Below are 22,062 nucleotides of genomic sequence, written 5' to 3' on the forward strand. Positions count from 1 at the left end.
TGAAAGAGTGGAATGAATATTGTAACCTACTCCACCATTCTTTTGATATTGTTTCTGTAAAGGCTTACTTTAACATGTAGCTTGTGGATGAACATTTTTGTATAGGACTCCAAGGAACTAACATCAGAAGATACAGATCCCGACTTTTGAGCATCTCAGCTCCAGGTGACTTACTGACCTTCAAGCGTGGAGCTAGGAATACATGAAGCTGGGATAATGTGAAGCTAGTGTGACTAAATTAGGATGATGCACACTGAACCATCACTTGCCTTTTTGGAATAGACTGTGCTTGTCTGCGTGTATAGCATTTTGCAACTCCCTCCTTGATCTTTTTGCTGTTTCCCTCTCCCTCATTATAAAAAACTTTTGTCTCCAATGAGAGGTGGAGATGGGCTTTGTGACACAAGTCCCCTATCTTCCAGGAGATGGGCCTTGAGATGAGTCCCCCATCTTCCAGATGGCCTGCATCTGCAAATTAACCACTTTCCTTTACATCAGCACCTGCCTCTCCAGTATTGGCTTTCATAGTGGCAGGCAGCTGGACCTGCATTAGGTTACAGTAATATGATATAATACATAAAAGAGTTACAACTATTAGAAGGAATTGCACACAATTTTTTCAGAGTAAGATTATATACCTTATTATGTATTGCAAATCCAATATGAATATGAAAAAATTAGATTAAGTTTAGTAAATTGGTTACTTAAAAAATGTAACACTTTACCTCCAAATAGCCAGTTAGTAGAACTAAAAAACAAAATCAATACAGCAATAAAAATACCCAGAAAAAAGAAGTATGTAGAACCCGTATGAAGAAGAAGAACCCAATTATAGCGAAAAGTATGATTAGGGTTTTAGTAAATACAGAGAAACAATACATTCCTAAATGAGAATGCTGATTTTAGTAAAGATGTCTTTTTTCCCCCAAATTTTATGGATCTAACAAAAATATCAATGAAAATCCCATTGGAACTTACTCTTAGACCTGACAAAATAATCCCACAGAACTAATGAAAAACTGAACAGGTTAGAAAATAAAATTAGAGCTCTTCTCATAGCATATTTAAATTTTCTAGATGACTTAATTAAATGTAAAACAAAAATTAACTCTTAAAACATTAGAAGACTAGTAAACTTCCCTGTAAAGGAAAATTCCTTAAGACAGGTAAGCTAGGAAAATTCCTTGGCAAGTGGAGTAGAGAAACTGAGACAGACAGCTGAACACAATGGCTGAGCAATTTAAAGCCATATACAAAAGGTCACCTCCCTAGAGATAACATCTAGGCCTTAGCTCCAGGCCCATAAAGCAGCAAAACCAGATGGGCTAAGCCAAAACCAACTGCAATGACTGAAGACCCCTGCCTCTTCATTGACCAATCAGTAGAGACCATGGCCCTGAAAGGGCACACAAGACCTAATAAATATCCTACTGAAACTGTCCCTTGAAACCTTCCCTAAAACTCCTGCCTTCAAGAGATAAAATCCTCAAGACAAAGGACCCAGCACTGCCATTATCTCTCTGGGGAACAGCTTTGGCTGTTCCATTTCCCTTCTCCCCCAAACTTCTTCCCCCAAACACCCACAACTTCTAAACTCTACGTTCCCATCTCAGGGGAGTGATGGGCAGCAGTAGCTGGCCTCAGAACTGTAGGAGACTGTTCTGAGTGGAATGGGACCAGCTTCCACTCAGAGATGCACAGGACCCACATCCACAGATAGGTTCTCCTGTGGGGAATCAGGCCTGCAATGTGCCTAGGCCACTTTGAGTCTTGCTTTTTGCTAAAAACTCCCTCACCTAGATTTATGGCAAACATTTACTGCAAAATAACTTTCTAAAATCCATACTAAACCTTCCAAGGACAGTGTAACTGGTTCAATCACTTTTGCCTTTTCATTCGCAAATATCCCTCTTCTGTGATGTGATTAGCACCATTGGCTCGTTTTCTGTAAAAGGTAACCACCCGAAGCAACCTGTGCATAGTAATTGAGGACCATCTTGTAATGTGCCTTGAAATCCAACAAAGGCCGGTCAGGGCAAGGGCCAAGGCTTTTGCTCCCCTTGAGAGAAAAGCCATGCTGTCCCTTTTCGGTAGTTCTGTGTGAATGTCTCATTGCATCCATAATGACACGGACACTGCAGGCCGGTGTCTGCATCACAGAATAATCTCCAGAACCTGTCTCCAAAGTCCCCTTTTTTCTGACTTCCCAGTGAGCTAAGGCAGCCCAGCCTAGGCTCTTTTATTGCTTCTTCTATGCTAAGCCCTTACTGTTTTAGTGCCCCCAGTTTTAATAAACACACGTGTAGTTGCCTGGACTTGGTGTTGTAAAATCTTTCCTACATGAAGTCAAGAACCCACACCCTACTAACTGGCCCTGGGTACAGCCACTCAGGGCCAGGCCCTGGTCCAGTAACCTAACATTATAAGATTGTGGGGAAAAAAAGGGGCCACCTATTAACCTGACAAGCTCAGGGGAGGCCTATAAGGCAGTCTTACAAAAACTCAGAGATCTAAAGTAACCACAAAGGATGGCCTTGTCAGGATGGGCGGGGTAGGACAAAATGGTGGCTGAACTACGACCTGGAAAAACTGGCTGATGTCAAACCACAGCCAAAACGATGGGCTTGTCATTTTGACGGGCCAAAACAGTTATCCACATAGCAACCTGAGCCCAAGGAGAACCACCAATGATATATTGCCACTTTGTTCAAACGGGACCAATCCCCAGCTCCCACAAAGAGAGCCAACCAAAATAAAACTCCACCACATTCCCTGCTTCAGTGGGACTTCTTCGGTCCCACTTTGTGGACTGGAGAACCTCGCCCGCGTGTGCAAACCCCAATAAAGCTCTATACTGCCTAACTTTGTGGCTGATTGGCATTTCTTCCTCTGTGGAGCCTACGAAAACCTTTAATTTAGTGCCGAAATCTGGGAGGAGTTTTTGTCTGCTGAAGACTGCTCCTCTCCCTACTCCCCGAGGAGGCCTCACGGTCTCCCCACCAGTCTGGACTAAGAACCAGGTTAAGTGCCACTGCCCTTAAGTTTCTGGTCCCCAAACGCTGATTCCGGGCCCCTGTCTGTTGGGAGAGACTGCTCTCATACCAAAACCACAGTGCTGCGTTGGGGTGACCCTTCTGGGAGAGGCTGCTCTCCCTCCGCTGAGAGGTTCTGGGCACTGGAGGAGATGTCCCTGGACCCAGAACCCCATTTTTACCAGACCGGATCAGCAGATTGGGTTGAGGGATGCCGATTCCCATTTGATGATCCTCATGGGACCAGGAATGGGGAGGCAGAAGTCCAAGCCAGATCCTAAGTCACCTCTAGGGTATCTTCTGAAAAATTGCCCAGCAATTGACCCCAGCCTCAAGTGAAAACGACTGATTTTTCTATCCACTACGGCCTGGCCGTTATATTAGCTCAGTAATCGTGAAACCTGGCTCCCTGAAGGCACTTTTGATTTCATTACCCTTACTGACCTAGATAATTTTTGCAGACGGACTGGCAAATGGTCTGAGGTCCCCTACATTCAGGGTTGTTGGGGCTTGTGCTCCCGCCCGAATCTGTGCACCCAATGCTCCACAGCCCAAGTTCTCCTCACCTGAGGGAACCCTGAACCTGTCAGGTCTCCTAAGCCTACTGCCCCAGATCCTCCCTCCTCCTCTTCTGATTCCCCTGAAGATCTTGCTTCCCCTCCACTCCCCCACCTTATCAGCTCCCACCAAGGGCTACTCAGCTCCGGCCCTCCCCTTTCAATTGGATTCTCTCCCTCCTTCTGAAGACCTTCCTTCCCTGGTTAGCTCACATACTCGCTCCCGCCTGAATCTAGAGCCCCTAGACTCCCATATTTGTCCCCTCTGGGAATTGGCGGAAACACAAGGTGTCGTTTGGGTCCACGTCCCTTTTCCACTAACTGACCTCTCTTCAGTTGAAAATGCCTAGGCTCATTCTCCACTAACCCTACCAATTTTATCAGGGAATTCCACTACCTAGTCCAGGCTTATGACCTCACATGGCATGACCTGCACATCATTTTAACTTTCACCATGACCCTGGATGAGCTTGACTGCGTCGGGACTGCAGCTAGGGCTCATGCAGACCAAACCCACACCACCAATCCCCTCCTGCCAGTAGGGGCTGAAGCCCTGCCAGAGGCAGAACCAGACTGGGACTACCAGGTAGGACAGGTGGGTCGGAGGCACCGCGACCTAATGGTCGAGTGCCTGATAGCAGGTATTCACCAATCTGCCCAGAAAGCAGTCAATTATGATAAGCTCAGAGAGGTCAGCCAAGGCCCCAGGGAAATCCAGCACTGTTTCTCAACAGACTAACCGAGGCAATGATGCTCCATACCCGCCTTGATCTGGCTTCTAACACTGAGGCCACTGTCTTAGCTACTCATTTTATCTCCCAGTCGTCCCCAGATATTAGAAGGAAACTGAAAAAGGCCGAGGATGGCCCCCAAACCCCCATCTGAGATCTGGTAAAATATGGCATTTAAGGTTTTCAGTAACTGGGAAGCAGAGGCTGAGGCTGCCTGCCAGGCTCGCTTACAGCAAAAGGTAGCCCTGCAAACCCAAGCCATGCTAGAGGCCCTGCGGCCCACGGCAAACACTGGCACGGGGGCGGGGGGGGGGGGCAAAGCCTAAGTCCGGGGCCCCAAAACACCCCACCAGGGGCCTGTTTCAAGTGTGGCAAAGAAGGGCACTGGGCCTGCCAGTGTCCTCAACCTCAGCCACCAACGAAGCCTTGCCTGATTGACAACAGCTTGGCCACTGGAGGATTGCCTGTCCCCTTAGAGGCTCGTCCCCGGTGGGGGACCAGCCAATCAAGGTATGGATTCTTCCCTGGCAGCGCTGGAACTTCCCTGGCCGCACTTCAGAGTGGCCCGGACTTGAAGACCCCCATCACCCTTGCCGAGCCCAGGGTAATGCTGCAGGTAGCGGGTAAGTCCATCTCTTTCCTAGTGGACACGGGAGCTACCTACTCTGTTTTACTATTTTTTTCAGGACCTCTTACTCCTTCCCAGATCTCAGTCATGGGGGTTGACGGGGCCCTGTCTCGCCCATAGCAACACCCCTGCTTTGCTGCAGTCTGGACAGCTTTCCCTTTTCCCATTCATTCCTTGTCATACCCTCCTGCCCTATTCTGCTTCTAGGAAGGGATGTTCTCCAACTATTAGGCACCACCCTTCAGATAGAGCAAAACCCAGCCCATTCCTCCTCCCTTATGCTCCCGCTGTTGAAAAACCCAACTCCTCCTCCAGCTCCACCCATTTCCCCTCACTTGTCAACTCACAAGTATGGGACACTTCTACCCCAACCATGGCTTATCACCCGCCCCCCATCATCTGCCTAAAACGGCCTGACAATTTCCCATCCCGATCCCAATTTCCTATCTCCCAAGCAAACTTAAAAGAATTACAGCCTATCATCACCTGCCTCCTAGACCAGAAACTTCTTGTCCCTGTTAATTCTCCGCACAATACTCCCATTCTCCTAGTCAAAAAACCGTCTGGAGCTTACCACCTACCTGGTCCAGGACCTTAGACTCATCAATTTAGCAGTCATCCCTATCCACCCAGTAGTCCCTATACTATTCTCTCTCACATTCCTCCTAATATAACCCACTTCTCAGTCCTAGACCTCAAAGATGCCTTCTTCACTATCCCACTACATCCAGAGTCCCAGTTTCTTTCTGCCTTCACATGGACAGACCCTAACACTGCTCTGTCACAACAGCTTAGGTGGACAGTCTTGCTGCAAGGGTTTAGAGATAGCCCCCATTTATTTGGTCAGGAGGAGACTTAGCCTCCTGTGACCTAGGCTCCAGCAAGGTCCTCCAATACGTAGATGACCTCCTTCTCTGCAGCCCCACTATACGGGACTCCAGACAACATACTACAAATCTCCTTAACTTCCTTGCCCAAAAAGGATACCGAGTCTCTCCTGACCAGGCTCAGTTGTCAAGCCAGCAAGTCACCTACTTAGGTCTCTCGCCTACCTTGCACAGCCTTACAGCGGACCACACTCAACTCCTCTGTAATCTCCAACCACCTATGACAAGAGATCAAATTCTCTTTCTTGGGGCTAGTTGGATTTTTCAGACATTGGGTCCTCAATTTTGCCCTACTCGCCAAGTTGCTGTATGAAGTGGCCAAGGACACTCCTACTGGCCCCCTCACATCCCCCAAGCTAGTGTAAAAAGCCTTTACTGTCCTGCAGGACTCTTTGTTACAGGCTCCCTCCCTTAGTCTTCTCAATCCCTCTCACCCTTTCCATCTATTCACAGAGAGGCAGGGAATTTCCGCTGGAGTCTGGGCTCAGCAGGGTAGGCCCAAACCTACTCGCCCCTCCCTGACAAACCAGAAACGGCTGGCCTCTAGCCTCTCCCCTCTATGATCCCGACAGCAGGAAGTAGCTGGATCAAACATGACCTCCCTTATCCTATCAAAGAGGTTGGAATGTCAGGATGGGTGGGGTAGGACAAAATGGTGGCTGAACTACAACCGGAAAAAGACAGCTGACGTCAAACCAGAGAGCCCAAACGAAGGGCTTTGCTAAAATGGATATCTGCATAGCAACCTGAGCCTGAGGAGAGCCACCAATGATATATTGCCACTTTGTTCAAAGGGGACCAATTCCCAGCTCCCACGAAGAGAGCCAACCAAAATAAAACCCTGCTACAATCCTGCCACAAACCCTGCTCGATGCAACTTCTTCGGCCCCACTTTGCAGACCGAAGAACCTTGCCCGGGTACGCAAACCCCAATAAAGCTCTATACTGCCTAACTTTGTGGCTGATTGGCATTTATTCCTTGGTGGAGCCTAAGAAAACCTTTCAGGTCTAAAATTAAAACTTACTGTATTTTGCTCTGTATAATGGGCTTCCATGTATACTGCACACCCATGTTTTTGTCTCATGCTTTCAGAAAGAAAATCTTTCATTCAAATTTTTATTTCAATTATTTATTTATATTGAGAAACAAAACCTATTATTGTATTCCAGGGTATTATTTTATATATGGATAACATTATTGCTTTCTAGAGTTACCCTTTTAATGCATAACCATAAATAAAAGAATTAAAAACATTTATATAGATACGGAATTACTACCCATGTATAATGCTCACACTTATTTTTCCCTCAAGAACTTGGGCAGAAAAGTACACATTATATGGCAAAATACAGTATTAATAAAAAGCAGTTCATGGTGGGTAGTCCTATCCTAGGCCAGTATTTTTCCCTAACAAAGGTCAATCTGTACCTTAACAGCCTGTCTATTGTCTTTTTGCATCTATGATAACATATCTATGATCCTGTCTATTGTCTTTTTGCATCTATGATAACATACTTTTGAGATGTCAAAGTAACTTCCCTTTTTCCCAAACCCCTTTTGGGATCAAGCTGAGACCACCAATCTCCTCACTGTTATTCTTATCATGTTAATTGCTGACTGACAACTATCCCTTACCCACCTATGTAAAAGTGTCCATTATTTCACCTTTTATCCAATATCAGAGATTTCCCCCACTTTGCTTTCTCCTGCTTCCCTAATCTATCACCAGTGGGCCTCTTATGGCCCCTCCTTTGATTCTATAGTATAAAATAAGGTGCTAAACTGCCATTCTCCACAGCATTTCTCATTCTGGTGAGATATTGCTTCCTGGCAATTGTCCTCAGTTTGGCTCAAATAAATTCACCAAAAATTCTCCATAGGTTTGAATGTTTCTTAAGTTAACAAAATACCTTTAGAGTCAATTTAAAAAATTCTTACACTCCCAACAATTTAACACAGGGCCTAAATAGGTAATTCTCTCTCTGAGATGAGAAATGATCAGTAAACACGAAAAATATACTGGTACTATCATTACTAATCAGGTAAATGTAAATTAAAACTACCATAAAATGCCTTTTCCCACTTATATGCAAAGACAACACTGAAAGCTAACAAGGTGGCATTTAATAAGATAAGAAGTCACACTACCATTTATTAAAGTGCAAGATACTATAAACTTTCTGTGAAATATATTCCCACAAATACATATTTGGAGAATTTAGTTATGAACCAGTTAGCCTACATCTAAAGATCCATTCTAAGAAAAGAATAAAAGATGTGGAAAAATATTTATATATAATCTGATTATTCAAATAATGAACACTTGAAAATAATCTATATACCCCAAACAGGGTCATGGTTATTAAATAATCAAATATCCAAACAATTAAAAGTTATTATCATTAAAAAAGCATATTAATAGTCTGGACAAATGCTCACAAAATGATGTTATCAAGGGAAAAGGTTATAAAATTATAATTCCTTTTTAAAATATTTTTATGGCTGAAAATATCTTATTATGTATTATATATTTATTACATATTAAATTTATATACTTGTGTATTTTTTTATTGTTGGTCAAGTACAGCTGTCTCCATTTCTCTCCCACTCAACCCCACTCCATCCATCCCCATTTCCCACCCCCAATCCTACTACCTGTTTTTGGCTTTCCATTTGTCCATATGTCCTTTATACATACTCCTTAACTACCCCTTCCCCCTGTCCTCCCTCTTATGCTCCTTAAAAACTATTATAAAATGCACCATTTGGGTGTATTCTGGGTGTATTTCAATGCACCTTTGGGCAATGAAAAGTTGGGAGACTACAATTTTTGTTTTATACTAGTCTCTTCGTAAAACAAACAAACAAACAAAACATTAAACAAAAGTCAAAGCTGTCTCAATATACTGAAAACCATATTGCTATGACTACCATTTGGCAAAGTTGTACAAAGTAACAGGCACACACTCACATATTGTCACATGTTAGTTTATTGAGGAAATTGAGATACTAAGAGGTTAATTCTAGTCACTTGATTACTTTTCAGTTATGCCAAAGAAGACTCCAAAGTCCACAAGTCATTTATACAATTACTTTCCCATATTTTATTCAAGAACATAAAATTCGAATAAAACAAAATGTACAAATGAATCTACTAACTGCTTCCCCCACCAAAGTGTGGTGACTGAGGGTCAGGAAATAAATACAGTGATATGGAAGAAGGACAAAAATTGAACTGTAAAAGACAAATATTTTTGCTGGATTTAATTTTCAAAGTTTCAAATCTTTCCAATTTTTTAAAAAATTTTTGTACCAAAAAAAGAATCAATACTTTTCATTCCACTCTTGTCAACTTTAGCCAAAGCCTTTTGAGCTGTAGTCATTTTGCTATTTTTCTGTTAATGAAAATAAGAGAAAATTTGTTTCAAATACAACATTTACAAATCACACAAGCAAATCAAACCAGATCATGCAAGTCTCAAGGTTCTTTAAGGGAGTTAAGCATTCACTAATATGCTTCATAAGACAGTGACTACTGAAAAAAGTTCTGATTTCTATTAATTCAGATCTAGAGATAAAATGTGTTAGAAGAGGCAGGAGACAAACTGCTGTCTTCTAAGAAGTAGAATTTTACAATCAAAGGTTTACTTTAGGGGGAATAATTCTGGAGGGTACACTAAGTGCAGTAACACAAACTGGAACTGACACAGGCAGCAACCGTCAGAGGGAAGAATTACAGTCTTCTACATGATGAATAATTCACAATAATTTACCATTTGACTTTATTCAGTGGCTCCATGGGAAATCAATGACAATGTTATTATAGTCAAAACATAACCTGTATTGCAAAGCATCTTAGATCAGCTAGCTGCCCTTTTTCCCTCCAAACACAAAATGCTTTCCAAAAAGCTGATTCCAAATACCCCTGCCTTGCATATTATCATTTTTTTGCTACATTGTAGCAGAGGCATAAATAATAGGAATCAGCAAAGAAAAAAAGTCAGTTGCCTCCCTGGGAACTGTGAGTCATTGGCAAAGTATCTTTGAAGGGCACAGTATTAGGATCCCTGGAATTTTGCTTCTCATACCTGTCACTTACAATTTTCACTGGATAGTGAAAAGTGACAGTCTCTGAGATAAGTCATCCCTTGCATTAAAACTGACAATATGATCCAACCCCTTACCTCACTGATGCTGTGTCCAAGGAGATACAATGAGCAGTTAGAGTGTATGGCAGAATTACTTCTAACAGAGGAACTAAAAAATGCCCCTGCTTACATAAACCACAGAGATAACCAGCTATTTAGTTACATCTCAAGTTGGATTATCTTCTGATATCACATGCCCAGATAAATTACATATAGATTAATGAATAAAATGTACTTAAAAACTTTAAGTGGTAATTAAACCAGCTTGAAATGGGCAAGGTCCTTCTATGCATAAAAATAGAGAAAATCAGAAACAAGACCATTTCTATATTTAATCCTCAGAAAAACTTAAAACTATATATAAAATGAAAATATATCTCATGAAAAGTATTAATAGCTTTAATTTAGAATGAGCTGTTACAAATCAACAAGAAAAACATTACTATCCCAATATAAAAAACAGACAGGAGACATGAACTGACAATTTGCAAAAATGTAAATGGCTGATAAGCATTTGAAAAACAACTAACTTTACAGTTAAGGAAATGCAGCCTAATTACATAGGCAAACATTTTTAAGAATGAATAATACTAAATGTTGTCAAGAATGTAAGATTAATATTCAGCAGGAATAATAGTTGTGAGTACAAATTTCTACTACATTTTCAGAAACCATTTCATACGTGTATCTTACTCTTAGTTTTAAATTGTGTCTAATGAAATCAGAGATGCAGACTATCAATGTGTATCATTTCATAAAAACAAAAAAAATTAAGCTGTGTCCAAAAATAAGGAGATGACTAAATAAATTATATTTCATATGATGAAATAAAATGAGTAATATGATGAAAAATTAATACATTTTCAAACAATGCTTAATAACGTGAATATTTTCACAACACAGTTATAAATGAAAAGGGCAGAACTATACACACACACACACACACACACACACCAATACCAATTGAAAAGCATAAATATAAATTTATAATGCATGTACAAGATAAAACTTAATAAGAAATGTTACAAAAATATTTGTCAGAGTGATTACTAAATTTTGAGGTTATTAACAATTATAATTTCTGGGAGGCTCCTGGACCATTGAGTTGAAAAAACATTATGTGTGGCAGCTCCCTCCCTCTGTCCCACTATCACTTAGAATACAGGCAAAGTTTAGGCACATTCTTGCTAAGCATATCGCTTTTCTTTGATTCCTAAAGGCTTCCTTGCTTGACATTTTCATTGTCATTCACAATTTTGAATTGATGATTAAGTCACAGAAATAAACTTAAGTCACAAGTTAATAATTGTTCATGGTTAAAACTATAAAATTAGAGTCAAGTATGCAATCATTCCTGGATGTCCCCAGGCAATACACTCATTGAGTGTTAAGAAAGAGTATGTCACTATACCTGGACACACATACCTTTTCAGTCTTCAAATCTTTAGTGTTAAACTTAGTATAATCTTCTTTTGCTTCTATGGGTTCATGTGATAATTTTACTTTCTGCAATGTTAGAGCAGTGAAGTGGTATAAAATATCACCTTGATACATCAATCCATTTAGAAAGAACCAATGTGCAATTTGGACATACAATGAAGCCAAATGAAGCAGTTGACCCTGCAAAGTGCTTATTTTTTTATAAGTTCCTCTACATTTTGCTTATTATCTAGGGAACTAAGCCACACAGCCCTTCTGAGGATCAGTTTTGGTAATGGGGGTAAATAATTAAGCAAGTCCCACCCCCAGTCTCTAGGCAGTCTAGTAGTAATGATCACATACTTTGCATGCACCATGCATAGGGACTGCTGACTTCCAGGACAGTTTAAGGGCGTGAATGTAGGAATGATACCAAAGATGAGAGTTTCCTTTAAGGAGGCCAGCTGTGTAGGGCCAGAACCTCCTCTTCATTCACCTCTTGGGCTGGTATAATATTCATTTAGGAATAGCTATTATCACCATCTTTTTATAACTTCATGTTGTTACATTTCAATTCAATAATCTCATTTCATCCAAATAAGAACAACTTTGCAAATCAAGCATGCAGCGGAAAAGGAAGGAGAGAAATGTTAAGCAAATAACTTAAGGCTGCCTAGTAAAATATTTAGGGAGAGATCTCAATTTTTGTACAAGCCCTTTTCCCATTAGGCCCAATGCAACTAAGTCAACGTTTACTTCATATTTTCACCTTTCACGTGAGTATTTTGCATTCATGTACATGAGAATCTTGTCAAGAGGTAGACTTAGTCTTAATGTTCTCATTAGAGAAGGAATCATGCCACATTTATTATGTAAAGGGCAAAGAGTAGGGCAGATATGTCTTTAAATGGAACATTGACTATACAGTGATCCTAGCTCAGAATTTTGCAGATTTTCAAGCTCTTTGTGGATAACAGAGTGGTAAGACCCCACATGGATCGACCCTAGAAAATACAATTTTGATCCCAGCTTCAAAGAACTGGTAAAGTTGGTACTAAAAGATGCCACAGCACATGTACATGTCTTGAAATTCTTCTCTAGAACAACAGAGAGGCACCTGGTACTATATTACATAAAGGAAAAAAAAACTGCTTGGCCACACAGCAACCTCCAGAAAATGAATCTTCAAAAGAAAAAGATAAGTTTATCACATGTGAACTTCGTACCAGCACAGTAGGTGAACAACCAACTTTAACATGTGTTTCTACTAAAATTAAGACAGTGTTTAGCTGATGCATATTTTCACTAGTAAGGTATCTTCAATAGGGAGAGTAGAACTCAGAGGTAATCACAAAGACTATAATAGTTTCACACCACAAAAAAGCTTAAAGTTATGAGGATGTTTGCTTTCCTCCTGTGGCAAAATATACTAATACAGATGTCATCATAAACACATAGGTATAGTCACTACTTTTCACTAGTAAGTCAAATTAAAAAATGTTAATGAGAAGAGCTTAAGATGAAAGATGTTTCCTTATAAATGTTAAACATTTAATAAGATGACTGACCTGTTCAGGTGCTTTAATAGTTCACTATCAAACAAGACACCAGTTATAAGAACTTGTAAATAAGAAAATGGTTGGAGTAGCCATTTTTATTTGCAAATAAGAAAATGGTTGGAGTAGTTTTATGTTATTCCTAGCCTGCTACTGAATATGTTGGAAGAAAACCATAATTGTTATATTTACTTATATTTTTTTGTTACAATAAAAGACTGAATCACTGTGGGTTTGGGGAAATGTTTCAGAAGAAATAGAAATGTGGCTCAGAAAGGCATTAACAAAAGGTATGACTAAATGGCTATAGTTCTGGAAAGAGAAGAGCAAATGACAGAGTACCAAAGGAATTAACACTAGAATGGATTTGCCTTACAATTCTTAAAAATGATTTGCAAGAAGAAATTCAGGAACATCTCCAAATCCACTGATTGCATTCAGCTTTGCTAGCTGACAGTGATAAATTCAAAAGATGGATGGAGTGAGGATTAGAAGCTGAGCTTAAACAAAGGCAAACATATGATAGTAAGAAAATGATGCAAAACATATTAAGGATGACAGGCTCCATGCTATCAATCATAACACAGATATAAAGAGGAGCCACTGGAACATACTTCCTGAAAACAATAAACTAAATTACTGTAAAATCAATCAAGTCATGGACACAGACAGGAAAGCTAGCAAAAAATTATACTATGCTCATTTAAACTATGGTACATCATCTAGTGCAGTATGCAATGTGTTCACTGGAACCCCAGAAAAACACAATAGAGTAAGAGACCTTAAAAAGCAACTAAAATAATCCAGGAGGGAGGGCTGAGATTTAGGAGAGACAAGATGCTGAGATTTAAATCGGGGCTTGGCAAACTACTATCCATGGCCAAATCCAGATGGCTGCCTACTTTCATAAATAAAGTTTTTCTGGAACACAGCCACACTGGTGCATTTATGAGTTATTTATGGCTGACTCTGCATCACAACAGTGGATTTGAGTAGTTGTAACAGAGACCATCTGCTTCAGGAAGGCTAAAATATTTACTATCTGGCCTTTACAAAGTAAGTTTGCTCATCCCTCAGCTAAATCATAAATGAAGAAATCACAAACAACTGAAAGTTTGGAAATTAAAATAAGGAAACAGAAAACTAGGTCTGAGAAAAAAGGCTAAAACCTTCAAAATAGGGTTAGATCCATTCACGAACGAACTCAAAGTTATGCAGAAAGACAGATATTTGGGAGAAAGGAACATGGTTTTTGGAAGGAGAGAAATAAATAAGGTACAAATATGCCCATTCTCTTAGACAATTATGTCTCTGTTCCTAAGTGCCACTGTTGGAGACAGTGGACTATTTGGACTGGAAGAAGTGTGGGTCTGACTTCCTGGCCCAGTGCTATTTCAGAGAATGAAAGATGAATCAACTTTGACAACTGGCTGAAAGTGGCCCACAACTCACAATGATGCACTGGAAATTTCCTTGTATTTCTAAACATCAAAGTAATAAATGTTTTGGGAGCTTCCACCACCTCCAAATAAAACAAACAAAAAACCCCCCAAAATCCTGAGAATATTGGCCATCTTGAAGTCAGGAAAAAAGAAAAGTTTAACATCCACAACATGTCCACCTCGCATTATAAGGTTTCTATTATTTTGCTGGCAGGAGAAAGACCTCACTGACAAACTGGTGCATATTTATTTTTCAGTCTCGGAGGTCAGGCCTACACTGAAGGACACTATAGTGTGTCATAAGGTGTGGTCTATGATTGGCTTCTCCACTCTCCCAATCTGTGAGAAAAACACAAGCTGCTAGCACATAGCGCAGAGGAGCTATGGGTGGCAGTTTGAGAATATCTGAGAGAAGAAAAGGCTTTCCACTGACAGACAAATATACACAAATTGTACCTATCATTTCAAGTGCAGAAATAAAGTATGGTCATCCTTGCTCAAAGGATTCTTTGTGTTACAAAAACCATGCTCTATGCATCTCTGTGCCAGTGACTACTAGATTTAGCAAAAGTTTCGTATTCCTGATGATTAATAAATTACAGGGTCTAGCTAATAAAAATATTTAATTATCATTATATCTATTATATTTTTATATAGTTTTCTGGCTAACCAACTCTTATTGGGTATTCACAGTACTTTATTATTCAGGTAAAAGCTACAAAAATATAAAATACTGATGGAGAGTCCAGTACGATCTTTATTCCACTTAACATCACTCCATGCAATATGGATTTAGTATGCTTTAAAATACACTACAACAAACTAAACCTATGTGGTAAAAGTATAACATTGTTCTAGGTCCCCCAAAATATCTTAGTCACAGCTTCTTACCTTTGATGGAGGCTTTGGCAATGAAGCCAAAGGTTCTGGAAGCCTAAGAAGTAAAAAATAAGAATTATAGTCATGGTTTTTCATAGACGAAAAGAACGCCTGGGCCAGCAAGATTCAGTAAGTTCTACTTTCTTCTGACAGCTTCACTTCCATATATTGTACAATCATCTCAGTGTAGAGTAAAATTTAACTAAATGAATAAATCTTCATTTCACTACTTAATACCTTGTATTGGAATTGTGTGAACTAAAAAATAAAATTAGAACTCATTTGTTGAAACTGACTGCTTTTCTTTAGACTATAAATCTGCATTTCAGCATTGTAGTATCGTTTCTCCACATATAATGAATCTAGCATATATTTAAAAGTTAAAATTATACAAGGTGGGACCAAAAAAAACCCAGAACTGTCTTTTGGAGAGTGAGTACCTTGTAGTACAGGCTTCCCCCACAGGTAAGTGTCCTAGGAACCCTTCTGAATCACTGTACCAGTTGGTATTGCTGTGAGAGGCTGCATTCAGCTTTAGTGAATTTTTTTGAAGACTCAATCAACGCATTTGCCCATTTCATGATGGATGATTTACAGGCACACCTGCCCACACTGTGCTGAGTGTTCAGCAGTTTTTGACCAAAAATGGCATAACCCACATGCCCACCCTGTCTATTCACACAATCTTGCCTCAAGCAACTTTTTCTGCTCTGGATGAAAAAAGTCCTCAAAGGGAAATATTTTGCTGATGTGGAAGAAGTGAAACAAAAACATGGCAGAAGCACTAAAAGTTATCAAAATTGACAAGTTCAAAAACTGTTCTGAGCAATGGAAAAAAAAATGTCGTGATAGGCTTACTGCAACAAATGGAGAGTACTTTCAAAGTGACTAAAGTTTAAACAAGTAAGAATACACAATTTTTATAAATAATTTCCAGTTTTGGGGGGTCCCTCTTCAGATTATCCCTCCTCATATTAACCACTAACAAAAGCCACACAAAATGTACCTTTCTTCCATTACAGAGAACTTTAATAGACTTATCTTTCATCCAAATCTTTAACCCAAACCAGTTTCCGCTATTTTTTAAAAGACCTAGGCAATTTGCTAAAAACAGCAATTATATCTATTAAAAAAGTCATTTTACTTTTGTGTATCAGAGAAAAAAGTTCTAAGGATGAGGAAAAGCTATTAAATCATCACTGTTATAAATTCTGAACATTTACTAAAATCTGGAAAAAACATTTTTTCAGCCTAAGGTAAAATCTTCATATCATATCAAAAATCTTTATGAAGGAATGAACACAAATCAAGTCATTCTTAAACCCTTCTGCCCTCAAAGACATAGTGCTTTTTCCCTTTTTGAATTCCAAGTTCTGGATGTAATAAAAGTACTTAGTGAACATCTAATGACAGAGAAGATGGTACAGAAATTTTAAATGTAACTTCTAAAAATATTCTACATTCCATCCACTCTTTCTTTCCCACCTTCATTCATTTCTATTACAATGATCAGAAAGAATCAAATTTGTTAAGTCTAACTGGGGATAAAATTTTAATACAGTTTACTGTCTACAACCATACCAACCCATAATTCTAATCTTAACACAAGTTCCAATCAGTAACCACTAAATCAATTCATTTCAATCAATGAATATCCATTAAAAATCACCTCCAAACTATAGAGTCTATGACATAACTAAAAAATAATCTCTTATCAGAAACAGTGATAAGCCATAAAAAACTTTATTGGTAGAACACCAAGAATTAAAAAGGTACTTCCTAATTGTGTCTTAAGATGAACAATACTTACTTTAAATATTTAGATAAGTCATCATTTAATTCCTTAGGGATATAATCAGATACGAGACCATGAGCATAACAAATATAGTTCTCTGGAAAACAAAACAAAACAACAGAATAAAGAGTGAAAGAAAAAACAGTAATAATTGTGATAGATTTAAAGTCAACCAAAGTTCAAATTACGGCTCTAGCTTGCCTTGAAGATTCAAGCTTCTTGTCCATTTGCTCATTTTTAAAATGGGGATGTTAGTATTACCAAAGTAGTGAAGTGATATATGATGGATAACCATACAAGACTATCAAAGATATGACCAAATAATACAAGTACAACACAGTAGATGCCCATTAAATGATAGTTAAAGCCAAAATTCAGAATTTTCTTAATTGAGGCTCTTGAATATAAATAAAGTTCAAAAATTAGCTGTAACCATCTGAGATATTCATGTCTGTTGAAAAAGACTAATTGTTTCTAGATCTTTTTCAAAATAGAAATAAATCTAATCATCAAAGAGTATTAAGTATGCTCATTTAAGAGAAATAATACCTACTAAGTTCCTACTGTATAAAAGTCCTGAACATTATATATACTTCCAAACTAATAAAATGCTTTAAAATGTAAAAAACTAAAGTAGAGTAGAGTGTATAATCATTAACTGAAAAGTATCTGGCCCTGGCTGGTGAATCTCAGTGGACTGAATGCCGGCCTGTGAACCAAATGGTTGCCAGTTTGATTCTCAGTCAGGGCACATGTCTGGGTTGTGGGCCAGGTCCCTAGCAGGATGCACGTGAGAGGCAACCACGACATTGATATTTCTCTCCCTCTCTTTCTCTTTTCCTCTGTCTAAAATCAATCAATCAATCAATCAATCAAAAGTATCTGGATCCTTAGTACTAAGTATTAATTAAATAGTTACATAAGAAAATAAAATCTGTTTTAAAGCCCTGTTCCTTAATTCAGTATTTTATGTAGGTACTAGGAGATAATCAAAGATGGAATAATCACATGAGAATATAAATGATCAATATATAGAATATAGTTTCATATTGATATATGGACTCTGTATATATTGGTATATGAAAATATCTATCAATAACAACAATTCCAGGTTTGTTGCTCAGATATTTATTTGCTTCTTTTTTTTCTTTCTCTTCTGACTTCAAGTTAAAATAACAATTTAACTAGTATGTCCTTTAAGGACTTACTTTTGCCCTGGCTGAGTGGCTCATTGGTTAGAGAGCCCTACCATGCACCAGGAGGTCGTGGGTTCCATTTCCAGTCAGGACACATGTGTAAGTTGCATGTTCGAGACCCAATTGGAGCCAGAGGGGAGGGCCAACCCAATCAATGTCTCTCTCTATCTGTAAAATCAATAAATGTATCTTGGGTGAGGATGTAAAAGAAAGAAGGAAGGAAGGATGGAAGGAAGAAAGGAAGGGAGAAAGGGAGAAAGGGAGAAAGGGAGGGAGGGAGGGAGGGAAAAAAAAGAAGGAAAGGAAAAAGACTGGTTGCCTCTGGTAGGAGCCCCAACTGGAGATCAAACCTGCAACCTAGGGATGTGCCCTATCCAGGATGGAAACCACAACCCTTTGGTGTAGGGAAGACACTCCAATCAACTGAGTCATCTGGCTAGGGCTGCCTCAGTATTTGTTAGAAAATGTTTGCTTCTTGGACCACCTGATCTTAAAAAGTCTTCAGTAAGAGATTTTCACTGCCAACGCTGAAATGCAAGGGATCACTGAATTCTTTTCAAAACATGCTCGTGGTTCTCTGGGCTAGAAATTATTCAATGAGTCATAAATAGACAAAACAAATTAAAGAAGGCCAATGTATCATTTGGTTGCTTCTTGTGGCACCATATTAAACTAAATATCTAAAAGGGAACTAAAACAAAGAGTATAAAGCTACTTTATTGCTAGAACACTAAATGGAAATATATCTAAACCCAGACCCTTATATTTTGAAACTGAAAACACTGGACTGGGAGCAGAAGACCTGGTCTACTAGCCGGGATGAGTGACCTTGGATAAGTCATCGACTTCTCTGAGACAAAGAGGTTTTTATTTTTTAAAATGACATCTGTCTAAATAACCTCTAACATCCCTTCTCCTATTATACAAACAAACAATGGTTTTATACATCTATCCATTCATTCATCAATTTATCTGATTCAATGCCAGCTCTTCTTTTGTTAAAACCAACCAAAGACCCTGACAGCTGGTAAACTCCATATGGCAAGGGCACTGTCCACCACTCCCTGAATGGCTGGAGTCATCTATCATCTGTCTGTGCTGTGTTCAGACAAAGGTATGTTTCTGCAAATCAAACACTGCCTCAATTACCATCCATCACAAACAGGGCACTGTTCCTAATTTTTACTTATTTTTATGACTAAAGCCAGATATTTCAGAATTGTATACCTAGAACAGGGAAACGCTAAACTGAAGCTTAAAATCAGAATAATTTCTGTCCCACCATTTCAGAATGTTAATTGCATTATATAGGTGTTTTACTCAACATATACATAAAAATAAGAGCGTACTGAGGCAAAAGAATGTACCTTAATAATATAAAAATCTGCCAATTAAATCAATTTTTATCTAAAATTAAAGGATTGAGACCTACAGTTGGACATATACTTCTTGTGTTTGCAACTGCAGCTCACTGGACACTGTGTGCTACACAAACAGTATAACAAGAAGCTTGAATGTGGGCTTACAAGTCAATTTGGCTCCTTGGTAGCTGTTTTACCCTTTACTAGTGGTGAGACTTTGAACACAAACTCAAGAATCTCACTCTAAAATGAGACTTACTGGGGTCAGGTAAGATAACGTGTGTAAACTGACAATTCAGTAAAAGACTTGGCAGACAATATACCCTCAATGAATTAAAGCCAGAGTTGTTAGGGTTGTTATTATTAGTGTAAAATAAATATCTGCTCAGTGAATGATTAAAGTATCCATTAGTGATAGAAGTGACCGATGATAGAAATATTACGTTCGGAAAAAAATGCACACTTGACACAAGACAAGAAGACAATGGCAAGAATGTGAAGCTTCTGAGACATTAAGATTTTGAAATTATAAGACAGGCATTTAGTCATAAGCAACATACTTCAGATGAATATTATTTATGAAGTTATTTACTTACCTTCCTTGTCACTGGAAATCTGGTGACTAGAGAAAAATGCATTTGACTGTACCCGAGCACCAACATTGATGTTATTGGTTTTTAATGCTGCCATAGTCTGATTAACCTATGAAATAACCAAAGGGAATTACTAGGGTATTTTAAACTAACTCCAGATAGTCCTCAATCCATTTAAGATTCAGGAAGAATTATTTCTTCAGGAGGTATCAGAAGATAAGAAATGACTGAACATTTGGACAAAGTCTGAGCAGCAGCTATAGCATTTTGGGATGATCTCAACACATAGACTTCCTAAGGGCTACACAGTATGAGAGTACTGACTATGGAATTGGGCTGCTTAAATTTACTCTGTGACCATGGGCTAATTACTTAACTTCTCAGTGAAATGGGGATAAAAATGCTACCTATGTCAGAAGATTGTTATTAAGATTAAGTGAGTTAATATACAAGGTGGGAGAAAAGTAGGTTTACAGTTGTTCATATGGAAAATATTACAAAAATAAATGATAATATAAGAATAAACTCTGTATTTCACATACTCACAACTATAAACCTACTCTTTCTCACCCTATATTTAAGGCCCTTAGAACAAAACCTGGCATAAAGTTTATATGAAATTATTTCCTAAACAAAATAATATAAATTTCCCAAATCCTTGAAATTTAAGAAAAGAAAATAAATGTAAACTTCACTTTGCCATTCATGTCATTACCCGTTTACTGAAGGCAAAAACTAAATGTCAGGATTCTGTTCGGTACTTACACTCATTCTTCACCTACAGAGACTAATACTAAGGTGAATGAAAAGTGAAACATAGGGGCACTTTTAAGATCTTTTCACTACTTTGTACAGTAGAAGTCTAATACTACAAGGTTCCTTTGCATGCTCCAAGGCTCTTAATGTACCCAGTAACATATGACATACAAACATATTTTTCATAAAATTAAAAGATAGAAAAGAATCCTAGAAATCAGTACTCTAACTACTGGTATCATTGAATTTGCAAAAACTTTGTCAACTATAGATCTCCTCTGGTGAAATTCTTAATCAATGTGAAAGTATACTATATCCTTAGATCAATGGCTTTCGAAGTATTTCTTGTTTTCTTCTTTTTTTAGCCACAGTCCAGAATAAGAAATACACAGCAAGTCAATATGGAAACATATATAAAAATATGTTTCATAGAGCCATACTTAATTCTTGCTCTTACTCTGTTAAATTTTAATATCCTAGCCATTATACGCTATTCTATCCCATTAAAAGAAAAATACTGTTGCAACTTATTAAATCAGTCTGAAAACACTGAGAGATCTTATATGCAGTCTACTCCTTAGGACCACTAAGGTACAGGGTGTGCCTGGAAGATGACCTTTCTTTAGCATTCAGACAGAGTGGGACACACTTCCTCTAAGCCTGAATCCAGTCTGCCTTAGCCCTTGCCTGGCTGTGTGGGAGCAACATCCACCTCTGAGATACCTGCAGGGCCAGCCACAGCTAATGCACATAAGCCTGTTACTTTTGTAGCTTGGAAACCTCAGATCTCCATCAACAAAGAGCAAGAACTTCCTTAATTCCGTGGTGAAAATCATGTGGAAATGAAAGGTCACTGTAGGTCAAATACAAACAAACAAACAAACAAACAAACTAACTAACTAAGAAAAACAAAAAACAGAAAGAAAAACAGTATCTAGTAAATTCCAGAGACAAATGAGATAGGAATGGTGAAAAGTAAGATTTCTTTTCATATTGAATATCTTTATATAGTTTTCCTCACTTAGTTGGAAATACAAGATTCTTTAGAATTTTAAAAAGGATCATTGCAATTTTTTGTCAT

At 38.6% G+C, this 22,062-nt stretch overlaps 1 protein-coding gene across 12 annotated transcripts in view; it reads right to left on the minus strand.

Moving 5' to 3' along the window:
* RNASEH2B (ribonuclease H2 subunit B) overlaps window positions 1-22,062 on the minus strand; it is a 157,773-nt gene that overhangs the window by 75,916 nt on the left and 59,795 nt on the right. For 6 of the 12 annotated variants that reach the window (XM_053665396.1, XM_053665392.1, XM_053665395.1 and 3 more), the window contains 3 exons: window positions 20,229-20,334; window positions 17,091-17,172; window positions 15,293-15,335 (listed from right to left, as the gene is read on the minus strand). In XM_053665396.1, coding sequence (XP_053521371.1) covers window positions 15,293-15,335; window positions 17,091-17,172; window positions 20,229-20,334 — 231 coding nt within the window. Of the gene's footprint in view, window positions 1-8,808; window positions 9,232-11,395; window positions 12,587-15,292; window positions 15,336-17,090; window positions 17,173-20,228; window positions 20,335-22,062 lie in introns of those variants that run through there. The other 6 variants (XM_037133198.2, XM_037133203.2, XM_037133201.2 and 3 more) reach the window with 5 other exon arrangements.

The sequence above is a fragment of the Artibeus jamaicensis genome, unplaced genomic scaffold, assembly GCF_021234435.1.
Source record: "Artibeus jamaicensis isolate MK-2021 breed Jamaican fruit bat unplaced genomic scaffold, CSHL_Jam_final contig_410, whole genome shotgun sequence".
Classification (NCBI taxonomy): Eukaryota; Metazoa; Chordata; class Mammalia; order Chiroptera; family Phyllostomidae; genus Artibeus; species Artibeus jamaicensis.